This window comes from Triturus cristatus, chromosome 3_1 (assembly GCF_964204655.1).
Source record: "Triturus cristatus chromosome 3_1, aTriCri1.1, whole genome shotgun sequence".
Lineage (NCBI taxonomy): Eukaryota > Metazoa > Chordata > Amphibia > Caudata > Salamandridae > Triturus > Triturus cristatus.
This window is the reverse complement of record NC_140583.1, coordinates 62,048,272-62,062,832: the sequence shown is the minus strand read 5'-3', so window position 1 is coordinate 62,062,832 and position 14,561 is coordinate 62,048,272. Positions and strand designations below refer to the sequence as shown.

General features: G+C 44.8%; 1 protein-coding gene across 1 annotated transcript in view; it reads left to right on the top strand.

The window, feature by feature from the left end:
• Positions 1-14,561, top strand: part of EXT2 (exostosin glycosyltransferase 2) — a 399,733-nt gene that overhangs the window by 158,294 nt on the left and 226,878 nt on the right. The window contains exon 7 of the mRNA XM_085643454.1: positions 2,872-2,965. Within this exon, the coding sequence (XP_085499580.1) occupies positions 2,872-2,965 (94 nt within the window). The remainder of the gene's footprint in view (positions 1-2,871; positions 2,966-14,561) is intronic.

Genomic DNA, 14,561 nt, shown 5'->3' with positions numbered 1-14,561 from the left:
GGAACCAGGAGGTAACCGGGCACAACAGGGGCAGCGTGGGGGAGACAAAAGGCAAAATACGGGCACAAGTTCAGGGCAGCGAGGGGGAGACAGAAGGCAAAAAACGGGCACAAAGATACAAACCTAGGGCCTACCACTGGCCACCAGGGATGAGGCGCAGGTGGTAGCCTGCGGGTGGAGGAGGGCCTCGACTTCACAGCAGCGTCAGCGTCCCGGCACATAGGTGGAGCTGTTTGGTGGGGAAGCGACCTACTAGCAAGGTCAAGGGTCACTCTCCTCACCACGCAGCGGGCACCATATATGGGGATGTGGGAGGGAGGAGTAGCTGGGAGGCGGGAGGCAGGGGCAGCGAATGGGCAGTGAGGGGGGCGGGGACGCAGCGGCGGGAACGGGAGCGGGGGGGGCACCTGGAGGTAACCGGGCACAACAGGGGCAGCGTGGAGGAGACAGAAGTCAAAATACGGGCACAAGTTCGGGGCAGCGAGGGGGAGACAGAAGGCAAAATACGGGCACAAGTTCAGGGCAGCGAGTGGGAGACAGAAGGCAAAATACGGGCACAAGTTCAGGGCAGCGAGGGGGAGACAGAAGGCAAAATACGGACACAAGTTCAGGGCAGCGAGGGGGAGACAGAAGGCAAAAAGGCACAATCAGGGCAGTGTTTTATAATGAAAGGTTATTTATAATATAAAATCTGCACATAAACCTTATGTATCAGAAAGATGTGAATTTCTAGGGTAATCTATGTAGTCCTAATATAAAATAAAGGTAACATTTGACAAAACCCAAAGCATTTACCATCACACAACCCTATTCTGTAATGAATTAGCATAACCCCTACCTAAAACCTATGTATTGCTTTATCAGTCTCATTTTTGGTATAGCAGCATAGTGATTAGTACTTCCCTTAAGTAACTATGGCAAGCCATGTATTTATCCCCACATAGCTTAGAAAGCTGTCAGGCCTGTATTCGGATAATGGTGCTCTGGCATCCCCTTTCAACAAACAGTCCTCGTGTCTTGCCCCACCCAAATCTCGTGTGTCTATATACCTTTCTCCCCAATGATCCTTTGTGGAGAGGGGCAGTTGCACAGACGTTTTTGTACCTGCGCACTGTACAGACAAACCATGTCTCAGTCAGACTTGGGTTTAAAAAGCAAGCCAATCTCTCCAACCTTACTTACTTTTTCTTTCCACATTTGAATGGAAGAGTCCCCTCTGCTGCGTCTGTTATTTTTGTTAACCCTACTAATGCCAACCTGCGGCTAAATTAAAATGGCGATCTCACACACTGTATTGTCACGATTCAGAAGATTAGTTCTTGAGGCCCTAGGCCTTGCTTATTGCATTCTCTGAAGTTATTGCTTTTCATGTATGGCATTCATTTACGCCTGATGTGTATGTAACATGCATGTGTGATCAGGAAGGCTCTGCCACATAGGTCAATTTTTTTAATGAATTTCTTTCACTCCTGTAAATGGAGGACCTAATAAAGTAGTATTACTATTAAATACAAGTTTCTTGAATTAATGCAACTTTCTAGTGCTGGGAAATAGCATTATTTTTATTCATCAATGGATACAATTCTAAATAAAATGTATAGCAAGGGTTTAACCTGTGGACTGGAGGGCCTGGGAAGGTGAACAGATTTATTTATAATTGGGCAGCCTGAGATCTTGTCAGGATGAATCCCCAGATCTTAGACTTCGTAATGTAGTTACTAGATCACATCTATTCCTTCTGCCACATCTCCTACCTTGATCGCATCCCTTCCCGCGATCACATCAGCTCCACAATCATCTCCTCCTTGATCGCATCTCTTCCACGATCCCATCCCTTCCACGATCCCATCCCTTCCACGATCCCATCATTTCCACGATCCCACCCCTTCCACGATCCCATCCCTCGATCACATCTCCTCCTAAGATCACCTCCCTTGATCGCATCCCTTACAAAATCGCATCCCTTCCACGTTCGCATGCCTTCAACAATCATATCCCTTCCACGATCGCATCCCTTCCACGATCGCATCCCTTCCATGATCCCATCCCTTCCACGTTCGCATGCCTTCCATGTTCGCATGCCTTCCACGATCCCATCCCTTCCACGATCCCATTCCTTCCACGATCCCATTCCTTCCACGATCCTATCCCTTCCACGATCCTATCCCTTCCACGATCCCATCCCTTCCACGATCCCATCCCTTCCACGATCCCATCCCTTCCACCGTCCCATCCCTTCCACCGTCCCATCCCTTCCACCGTCCCATCCCTTCCACCGTCCCATCCCTTCCACCGTCCCATCCCTTCCACCATCCCATCCCTTCCACGATCACATCTCTTCCACGATCACATCCCTTCCACGATCACATCCCTTCCACGATCACATCTGATCCCTCGATCGCATCTCCTCCCAAGATCACCTCCCTCGCTCCCATCCCTTCCACGATCGCACCCTTTCCACGATCGCACCTCTTCCACAATCACATCTCCTCCCCAGATCACAACTCCCTGTGATCAGTCTTCGCTCCTGTGATCACGAATAAAGACTGGCTCCTGATGGTGACGGGTCACCACTAGGGGCTGGGTGACCAGACATCTAGTTGACCACACAAGTAAAAATGCTACAGACGTTTGAAATATATTTTGTTTACAGATAACAGATCAGGCATACATAAGGTGCCTCTTAGAGCAGATCGTAACCCCATTGCTATAGGTGCCTTGTACTGTCTGTACGATTGTAAGTGAGCACGTTTTGAGACTGTTACTTGTCTAGCTTGCTGATGTTTAGAAATGGATGGATTGTGCACGAAAATCGGTCTCCTCATTAACCAGCGCTTCCGCTTCTCCTTGATTCTAAATGCTTCTGTCCAGGGCGGCCGTTGTTATCCCAGAAGATAAAATCCCTGACATGATCACCATTCTGCACGGCATCCCCCAGAGGCAGATCGAGGAGATGCAGCGACAGGTAATTTGGGGAAGGCTACATGGTCCGACCCCTCACGTGTGTATGTTGGGCACGCGCAGCCGGTCAGTAGCACCTGTGGGCATAGGATCTGCTGTCCTTTTGGCAGTAGGGGAGTGTGAGCGCTGGACTTGGTCGCTCTCCAGGGCAAAGACTGTATTTATTGTGAACGATATTTGTATTTCGCACTGTATACACACTGAGGGCTGCGTGTGCTAAAGATAGTAAGTGCTCAAAAGAAACCTCTTCATCCCCCTTTCTTCTCATTCTTGGCCCAGGCACTTTAGGGAGCTGGAAGCACAAAGGTCTCACAGGGGTGTGACACTTTACTGGACACTTGTGTCCTTGATGAACTTAGAAGCTGAGCCAATAATTGTTGTGTGCACAGCCTATGTCATGCTTTAGTGAGATACCGACTCCTCAGCTATCTGTGGGCAGAAGCAGTGTGCATGTCTGTGTGTGTCTGCCTGTGCACGCACAACTCTTTGCACCAGTCAAAGAGGAAATGTGCAAGCCCTCGTCCAGTTCTTCAGCAGTAGGCATGTGTTCATGATTCTCTGCATCTTTGCAAGGGGGGTCCTCTATTTACGGAAGTGAAATAAGCATAAGTGTATGTTTATAGTACCCTCCACCTGAGTAGAAGGCGAGTATGTCTGTGCACTGCTTTCTATAGCTTTTGGGAGTCTCTCTTTTTAATTAACATCTTCTTTATTAAAGATTTTTCAGCACTGTTAAATTAGAATTTTGTTTTCCCAATAAAATCTAGACAAATAATGTTGATGTTGTAACTGGGTGTGATCCCTTTTGAAGGAATTTGCCTTTGTTGCGTCTTAAGAGAGGTCTCATCGTTAGGGGTGTGGGTGTAAATGTGCATTACTCTGCGTACAGTGCTTTCGGCTATATTGGGGCAGATGGGGGTGGCAGGACACAAAGAGGGGAATCCTGTGATAGTTTTGTCTATCTGGAGCTTTTATATAAAATCCTTTGGTACAGCATACGGCTGGGTTTGTTCTTTGCCTTCTTCCTTGTGGGGCCTTACAGTTTCCGAATGGTCGTCATTGTGGTCTGACTGTAGACCTCATATAAAGTGGGAGCAATCTAGATCAGTGGTTCTCAACATTGAGGTATGTGGATCACCACTGGAACCCGGTAACCCTACCTAAGCAGTTACTATGATTTGAACCTCAATACAATAAACAAATGCAGAAACGAGTAATGCATGAAATAAATACACAATTTACAGAATATTTTATTTGACAAATAAAAAAAGTGGAAATCTAAATATTAATTGCAATGGGGAAGTTGGAGCTTTTCAAAATGTACTTTTATTTTTAAAGACGGAGCAATATGCTAGACTCTAGAATATCACTTTATTTTTTGCTCTCTTTGCGTCGGCGCAGAGCAGTGCTGCTTGATTGGAGATTAATCACCCATTCTAGATTCCGTTGCAGGACATGCGCTGCTCCCATGAATCAAGAAAAGGATGACAATTGAATTGTTATTTTCTCATTTCGAATTTAATCACATTTCCCAAGCGTTTTCATACTTTAAAGATTGCTTTTATGTACAAGTAATTTATTAGTCTGTAAACATTATTTAATGTTGTTAACAGTTGCAGGCTCTCTAAGTAGGTGTCGCAGACCCCCAGAGTTCTGCGGACCTCTGATTTAGAACCGCTGATCTAGATATTGTCTTTTCAAAATGAACCATATTTCTACCTTACTTCAGCAGTGCTTCGTGTTTTAGGCTGTCCCATGCTCACCACTCTGGACTGTCCCATGCTCACCACTGTGGTCACCACTCTGGACTGTCCCATGCTCACCACTGTGGACTGTCCCATGCTCACCACTGTGGACTGTCCCATGCTCACCACTGTGGACTGTCCCATGCTCACCACTGTGGACTGTCCCATGCTCACCACTGTGGACTGTCCCTTGCTCACCACTCTGGACTGTCCCATGCTCACCACTCTGGACTGTCCCATGCTCACCACTCTGGACTGTCCCTTGCTCACCACTCTGGACTGTCCCTTGCTCACCACTCTGGACTGTCCCTTGCTCACCACTCTGGACTGTCCCTTGCTCACCACTCTGGACTGTCCCTTGCTCACCACTCTGGACTGTCCCTTGCTCACCACTCTGGACTGTCCCATGCTCACCACTCTGGACTGTCCCATGCTCACCACTCTGGACTGTCCCATGCTCACCACTCTGGACTGTCCCTTGCTCACCACTCTGGACTGTCCCTTACTCACCACTCTGGACTGTCCCTTGCTCAACACTCTGGACTGTCCCTTGCTCACCACTCTTGGTCCACACTGCTTGGCCATAGCCAGTGATTTTTCTCCTCACTGTCTTCAGTAATCCAGGTTCCTTATTCTTGCGGACCTGTGTAGTAGTTCTAGGCGTGGTGCAAACAAGCCAAGACCAGTTTCGCTCTGATTAGGGCTCATCAGTCCGGTACAGCTTGGTGACCGCGTTACATGGAGCAAGGGTTAAACAGACTTAGGTTGCGACGACCTTGCCTGAAAGTTCAGGATGGACTGTTCTTATTGGATTGATTTGCATATGGCTGGGTCCAAACTGAGGTGGTATGGTGGCAAAAGAACGATGGGTTGATTGCCAGCGGTTTTACCTAATGCAAACATTCCTCCCATCCCCTTTTGTGTGTTTGAAGTGCTTTTTACTCGCCTACCTTTGTGTATCTTCAATGTGTCCAGTCTTAGTTTAGCACCTCCTGAAATGAACTTTTTCAGGTGCATGTCGATATCCTGAAGGAACTTGTGTGTTGATAGCAGTAGCATCCTGAAAACATGGTTAAATGTGTGTGCGGGTTGGATTTTGATCATTTGTATCCCGCCATAATGTGATATTTGGCATTTATTCTGATGTGCAAATGGAATGGACCTCTTTTCCCCCAATTATTGACGCTCATGTTACCCACACTTGTTTAGTTTGATTCTCCGGTACTTGAGAGTTTTTCAATGTTTAGTGGGTTTTTTCAGGGTGTAAGATGTTACAGGATTACCTTTGCTTTTGCTCCAGTGAATCTTTTTTTTATTTTATTATAATTTACCGTTTCTCAGTCAATTTTACAATTGGGAGACAATTACATCGCATTAAAGTATGTCTTACTACAAGCATTTGAACACAAAAACGGCAATGGCAACACAGTCTCTGCCTACATTCTGCCTCTCCCACCACCCTTAAAGGCCTCTGTAAATCTGCCAGGCATTCCATATCTTTTCCCACGTTTTGTCCCAGCTCTTGTATAATGTTAATGATACTTGTTGAGCGCACGAATACCCAGAGGTGTCTTGACGCTATGACTGCAGTATTCACCCTCAGAAAATCTGTTCTGGAAAAGCCATGTTTTTAACTTTTTCTAAAAATGGTGAGGAGGCAGCTCCTGTGAGGGAGGCAGCTCCTCTGAGCTCTGCCAGTACCGTGTTCCACAGTTTTGCGGTACCGTAAGATAGACTTCGGCTGCCCCAACCTATGGTGCGTATTCTTGGCACTTTCCTCAGTCTTGCGCCTGAGGACCGCAACTGTCTGGACTGTTGGTACCAGAAAAAAAAGGATTTCTAAGAGAGAAAGGTCCTGTGTTATTCCGAGCTTTATATGCTAAGCAGAGAGCCGTGAACTCAATTCGCTTAGCCACTGGAAGCCAGTGGAGTCGGCGAATCTCCTTGGAGATTAAGTCACATTTGGGGATGTTTCCCAACAGCCGAGCAGCTGTATTTTGAATCGTCTGAAGTTTTTTTAGATAATTCTTACAGATATCAAGGTAGAGACCATTGCAATAGTCCAGTTTTGCCTGGACCAGTGCAGTAACTAACAGCTTTCTGGAAACCATAGGAATGTATGGCATGATTTTCTTTAGTCTTTTTATCAGAAAGTGGGAGGCGGTGACAATAGCGTTAGTCTGGTATGATAGTGCTAGCTCGGTATCAATCCACACTCCTAAATTTTTGGCCTTTTGCACAGGTTTGGGTGCTTCACCCATCTCTGCCGGCCACCAAAGATTGTCCCATCTTGGTTTCAAATTACCGAAGATTATAATCTCGGTCTTCAGAGTTAAGCTTCAGGCAATGCAATCCCATCCATCTGTTAACTTCTCTCATACAGTTCTGAAGCTGTAGGGTGGGCGCAGCTTTTTTTTCTATATGCTGATGGGTATCGTCCAAATAGGACGTCAGACTAAAATCAAACTTTCGAATCAAAGGGGCGAGTTCCGTGACGTATATATTAAAAAGAGTTGGACTCAAGGAAAATCCCTGACAGACTCCGCAGGGTAAAGCATATGGCTCTGAATGAAAACTGTCCATTGTGACTGTTAATCTCTTTTCCTTCAAGAAGGAGGCCAGTAAAGACAATGCCGTTCCCTGGACCCCCACCGCTTCTAGCCGCTGTTGCAACAAGTTATGGTCCACCGTATCAAATGCGGCTGATAGTTCGAGGAGGACCAGGGCAGCTGTCCCTCCTCCATCCATCACTGTTCTGATGTCCTCAGTGGCATTGGTCAGTGCAGTTTCAGTGCTGTGCTCCAGTCGAAATCCATACTTACAGTGATCGAGCAGATCATTATCCTGAATGAATTGGGATAGTTGCTTATTTATGATTTTTTTCAACTATTTTAGCCGGTAGTGGTAGACGGGCAATGGGATGATAGTTAGATGGATTGGCCACATCCAGGTTGGGTATATTTTTTGTTTGCTTGTCTGCACCAATCTAGGTACGTTTTCCATTCTTTTATTGTTGGCATTTCTGTAGCCCCCCATTTCCTTGCTATGTTTTGTTTGGCTACACCTAATGCTAGTGTCACCCACTGTCTTGTGTATTTAGGCCAGTCTACCTTTTCGGCAATTATAAGTAGCGCCCATTTCGTTGTCAAGCCTACCTCTACTTCCGTGACTGCCTTGAGGACCTCTCCCACTTTGCTCCAAAACACTTGCAACCGTGGTCAGTCCCAGATGAGATGGTAGAAGGTCCCTTCCATTGCACACCCTCTCTGACACTTAGCATCTTTACTTCTTTTCATACTCTATAACACTGTTCTGGAGTAATAAAGTCGGTGAAGAACTTTCAGCTGAATTAATCTAAATCACCCTCTGATTGCCACCTCCCTCGGGCCTTGTGATGTTTCCATCCATTCTTTGTCTTCAAACGGACCAATGTCTCCCTCCTAGGTTACCCCCAGTGAGTTCAGCACCTCCGGGGCATTGTTCATTTGTTTTTTTTTTATATATCAGGGAAATGGCCTTTACCAACAGAGGCTTGGTCAGTATTCTGACCTCTAAAGGTGCAGTTTCTATCAGTGTCTCCCCTTCTTTGATATGGGTGCATATAGCATGTCCTAGCTGTGGTATCGCAGCCACTCCCCTTTCCCCATTTCATATTCTGATTGCAGGGTTGCAAATGTGATGTAGGTTTAGCCCCTGCAAGCATCCCCAAGTGTTTCAATGCCAAGCAACTCCCATTTCGTAAAATCCTTCATCTTATTCACAGATCTTCACCCGGTACCTACCCAGAGTGGGGTCATCCTAGTCCAGCTTACTCTCCCACCCTAGGAATTTTGTTGCTGCCCGCCAAGCCAATACTACTGTCCGGGTGTGGTGCGGTGTATTTCTCGCCAATCGTTTGGTATATAACAGCGACCTGGGCCCTCCCTTATCCATTAATAATCTATCTACTCTAAAGGACGGTTCCGATCGTTCTCCAAACTGCCGTCCATTTACTGTCACTACTTGGGTCGCCCAGTAGTTGCTACGCACATCTGGGATTGCTAGTCCCCATCGTAGACCCCTCTTTGCAATTTACTGCTCCAGTGAATCTTATTCTTTGATATCTCTAAGAAGTTTGCTCTTACCTCAATTCCTCCCAGGATTAAAGCATTTCCATCATCTCCTTGGAGTTGAGCATGTCCTTCGAGTCTGATGCTGGTGTTTGCCCTCCTGTGTTTTGTCTCTTTTTGCAGACAATCGCCACCAGTAAATCCGGTGCTATAACAAAGAGGGCTGGGACAGAGGCCATCCCTGTGTCAAGTTTTCCTCCATGAAACCTGCACAGTTTATATGAACTGTTTTGCCATATTCAGGAATTGGAGACAAAGGCAACGTTACCCATTGGGCCGAATAGGTAGTTCCACTTGGCTGATTACCGTCTACGATCATTTTATGAAAGGAGTATGCATACTCGGCTTCTACTTAAGTTTATGTATTCCACAATATATTTAGAAGCGTAGGTTTGCGGTATCACAATAAGTGACAGAGTACTCCTCATTCATGCCTTGATGATTACAGTGGGCTAGGTACTGTCTACAGGCTTTGCACAAGTGCATGAACGAAGGCTTTCATCTTCATACTTATAATAGAATGTTCCTAAAGCATTTACAATAAGAACCTTTTTATTGGGTTTGGGCAGTGATGATTTCTCAGCCCTGTTAAATTCCCCTCTTATGTCACCCATCTATTCAGTTTATCTGTATAAAAAAAGGTACTTGATTAATGTATGTTTTGAAGAAATTCTGCTGTGAAACTGTCCTGCCTCAGTGATTTCTCTGAGTTCCTCTATCTTATATAGCTCTTTTGATAACCTTTGTTGGTCGTTCTTCTGACTTTATCAGCTCTTCCCTACTAGAAATGGCAACTTCAGGCAGGCCATCCTGAGAGGGGGTTCTTTTGACTGATCAGTGATGGGTCACAGAGATTTTGGAGTAAGGAAGCTAGTTAATTCTTTTGGTTGGATCACCAAGTCACCATTTTGTTTCCTTAAGGCTGGTGTTCCAGACATGTTCTCCTGTCTCGTCTTTTGGGCAGGCAGTATTTTTCAGATTTTTTTTTTTTCTCCTTGCTCATAGTGTGTTTCTTTTTTCTGTTGCAGTCGTTACTTCATTTGAGTTGCAAATAGATCTCATGTCCTACTTGTTCAGAATCCGTGCATTTAGTTTCTTATCAGTTTATTATAAGGCTTAGCAACTTTCTTAATTTTCCATTTAATGAACTCCTTGTGATTGCTTTCTAGTCTCTATTATGTTTTTTCACTCCCAACACCTTTTATTTGTTCCTCTCTTAGATATGTTATTTTATGTAAAAAATATTTATAAAGTGCAGCGAATACCCAAGGGTGTCTTGGCGCTGAAGCAGAAGCTGCGAGAGGGGTGGAGATGAAATCACTGATTAAAAAGCCAGGTTTTCAACAATCTCCTAAATTGCAACAGGGAGGGGCTGCTCTGAGATAGAGTGGGAGGAGATTACAGGCTGTCGCGGCTCTTACCACAAAGCTGCTGCAACCCCATTTAGATCTTTTGAAACTGATAGGGATTATTCCCTAGGCCAACACTGGGCTGACCAAAGGTTAGGGTTGTTGCCGAGTAAAATCACTGCAGTCTTTCCAGCATTAAGCTTAAGATGGTGACTGTTCCTCCAACCATTGATGCCTTTCATGCAGTCATGTATACTGGAGTCGTTGGCTTCCTGTGAGGCTGATAATACAATTTGTGTATTGTACGCATATGAGATAAGGGAAAAACCGAAGGATTCGACCGGCGGGCTAGGTTTGTGATGTATAAGTTAAAAAGGGTCAGGATGAGCGAGGATCCCTGAGGGGACCCCGCATGGCAAGTAAACGGGCTTGAAGAGAAGGTGTCTAAATTGATTGTATTTCCCCTGTTTGACAGGAAGGATGAAAATAGTTTCAGGGCAAGATTTTTTATGCCCTTTGCTTCCAGACAGTGTATCAAGATGGAATGATCAACCGTGTCAAACGCCGCAGATAAGTCCAGCAGGATGAGGGCTGCTGATCCCCCACTGTCTAAAATGAATTTGAGCTCATCGGTTGCCTTAATCAGCGCCGTCTCTGTACTATGTTCGGATCTGAATCCGAACTGAGTGGGATCCAAACAGTTGGAATCCTTGATGAACTGATTCAGTTGCATGTTTATTACCTTCTCTAAGGCTCCCTGTGATGCCCTGAGATGATTGCTATGATTATTAGATAAATTATGTATTTTGCAATTAGTTATTTTTGACTTTTTCCCATAGTTTCTTCAAATAAGGAGCTTTTAGTCTTTATTTTCCATTTGCCTGCATTTTTAATTCCAGTTGGTGCTTTTAGAAGGAGTTGTCCGCGACCTCTGCTTTCACCACCCGACCTCCATGCCTGTTTTCACAAATACTTGCACCATTTAAAAGGGATCTGAATAATGGGTTCCTATACACATATGATTCAAATATGTGTACTTTATTTTGCTTTTCAGCCTTCAGGATTCATGGGGGGGATCTTGTCATGCTGTTGCTCGAGATGCCTCTGTCCTTATCAACATACTTGTCAGGTTTCATTTGTCCATCGTCCAGTGTCGACCTGACAATATGTTTGTCTTCCCTATGTGCTTGCTTCATGCTTGTGGTGAATGTGCAGCATCCTTAGGTCTCTGTAATTAGATTTCAGCAGTTTAGTGCTTCTTCTTTTTATTGTTGTGCGTTCACCCACCTGCATTTAGATACATCACCTTGATGTTTCCTATGCTTGAATCAGGACAGCGTGATCTCCACTCTTCGTTAATCTGGATAGGATTGAGAAGGGCGGTTGCATGGGTAGCAACCCTGCTACAGAATATAGTGATAAGGCCAGGTGCTATCCGTGCTTTGTGGTAATTCACTGTCCCCTTTTGTTTCCCTTCCTACAATCCCCCTTTTGAGTTCCTATTTCAGTCCCTCACTAGAACACAAAATGGATGCTCCGTATATCATTTTAATGAAATAACATGTGATGCTTTGCCTGGCTGTCCGTCTTCCTTTGTTTACTGCACTTCTTTGTTTTCGGACCGCCCAAATCTGTTATTGCATTGACTTCTGTCTTCCTAGTCTGTATTCTGTGTCCTGGGACAAACTATTTCGCGATCTTAGTCTGCAAACGATTCTGCAGAACTTCCTTCCCTGCCTTATCCAGTCGGTTACTGGTGTGTTCATATCCACCTTCATTGAACTAAACTTCTTTTCAGCCGCTTCATCAACGTGTTCTTTTATTGGTTTGATGGTGATAGTTTCCTGTAGTATGCCCGCCAGTGCTGCTGTTTCCATCTTGTACAATTATGGGTCCACCACGGTCTTCTGACTCTCTTAGAGCACAAGGCGCTCAGTGACGTGAGATGGCTGCTGTGTAGTTGTGTTTTTTAAGTGCTGCCTTAGGTAGGCGTTGGATCCTAATGCGGCCCTTTTAAGTGCTGGCACCACCAGTTACTATTTGTGGCTGTCGAAGAAGCAGCAGCTGTGGAATCTCGTGTTGTGTTGACTTCTATTAAAATCAAGGTGCATTAATTTTCATTCAACTGATGTCACATAACATAGATCATGGTAGCCTACTGCTCCTCATTTTAAGGTCAGTGTGGTAATGGTAAATAAGTCCATGTAGCCGAAGTGTAGATAGAAGATGGTTTATTTTAGATCATAAGGTGAGCCCCACCAGGAGCAGCTCCCTTGCTGCTCAGCCCATACTCCCAACTGACTCCCGTCCACCGGGCATCCCCAACATTCCATTACCTCACATGCACCAGCATGCCACAGCAGACACACTCTGGCTGAGCAGCAAAGCACAGGATCAGGAAAGATGCATAGCACTGAGAACCAGATACCACACATCTTCCCCCTTATTTAACAGCAACCAAATAAATACAAGAAGTAAGCATGTCCATAGCATAAGAGACATAAATGTGTACATGCTGTAAACAACGTAACGGAAAATTGCAAAGCAAGAACACAAAGCATTTCATGGAAAGAGATGCAATACATCCATAAGATGAAATTAACCGCAAACATCACAATATGGAAGGAGAAGACATTACAAGGAATGAATAACACACACATCTTCCCCTTTTTCGGAGCAAAATGGAAAATAGTAATAGTATGAAGAGGATGCCAAATACCAACAATGGTTTCAATAAAAGATACAATTTGGCATAGTGAAAGGGCTGTAGTGAACAAAATAGCGTACAGAAACGCATACATGAGGAAGAAAATGTGAGAATATAACATGTTTCTCACCAACGCACAGCAAAAAAACACAAGCATATAAAGAACATAGAACAAAACGTTCAGTCGCACCAGAACACACTAGTTGGCCAGACTAGCATGGAATATATAAACAATAAACGCCAACAATGCAAAGTAAACGCAACAACCAAGAACACAAAAAGTACTCCCAACAAGAGAAATCGGGAAGGAAGCTCAACACACACTAATAAGGAAATGTGAAAACTACACCCGCTAGGAGTACATGCAAGAATAAATTTGAGAAGAAAACCTCAAAAGGATCAAGAAAGATGTATAGCACTGAGAACCAAATACCACAATCAGTCTATGTGACAGCGCAGTTACCACAGATCATTCGTTTAAAATGATATTTCCGAAAGTGCGTTCAGGGTTTCATCACTAATGCAACGAGTTACACATCCAATAAACAGCGTTTGTTTATAGTCCACCTCATCCACGTCATCTGCACAGCTTGGAGGTGTAACTTCAGTCGTGTATACATTCATGCACGATTACACATTAAGGGCCGGAAATATGACACACATTTGGCTGAAAGATGTACCAATTATGTATTAATTTTACCCTGCCACGGTCTCTACATAATCAGAATATTCCGCCCCACAACCTTGTGGTTCACGCAGGCTGGAGAGTTCCGATATCCATGCTTGAAATAGATGCAGCAGTAAACATGTAATGTTGCCTAAGATGATATGTTTGTAATAGATTCAGCAGTAAACATGTAATGTTGCCTATGGTGACCTATCGTTATTGCCTTTATTCAGCAACCCTTCTAGCATACCATCCCATGTACATGAAGTGGCCACTGCTCTGTGCGTCTTTACTAATTTGGCCCTTCGGATCTTTCCTTCATCTGCCTCCTCCTCTGGTCCTCCAGTGGCCTTCCGGTGCAATGCAGGCCGGCTTTTTGTCAGTAATAAATCTAGGTCTACAAATTTGCAAACTGTTCAATTTTCGTGTCAAAGCATTCATCCCAGGAGTTTGCATACTAGTCCTACCTGAGACCAATTGTAATAGGCTCGTAACCTTCCCCAGGAGTGAATCAGTCCCCGGGCAGGTCCATACCATCTGAATAAGTCCACATGTAGTTTCTACAGATCAGGAAAGCCGCAGATGCATTGGGAAATATATTCTATGAGGCGTAAAGGTAAGTTCTATGTAGATAATTGTACTACAGTAGTTTACACCCTGGTCCTCTGTGGTAAGCCAATACCCAATTGCAGCCATTCATAGTGAATGTATGTTGCAATTCTGTGGACAGATTTTATTTTAGGTTGTCCAAGGTATGCCTGAGCGACTACAATTGCCCTGTTTAATACTATCCGCTATTTGCATCTACTCCCTCTTGTGAGCAGTGTCTGAACTGCCTCTCGAGTCACTGACTCTCGCTGCTCCCACACAGTGTTTGCTCTACCCTAAGTGTACCTGCCTCTTTTCTTTGTCCAGAGCTCCAGCTGAGGGTCAACGGGAATTAATCAGTTTTCCTATGTAGTGATGGTGATAATATACTGAGGCATGGTAATGCAGAAATTGAAACAGAACTCCCTCCTTGGC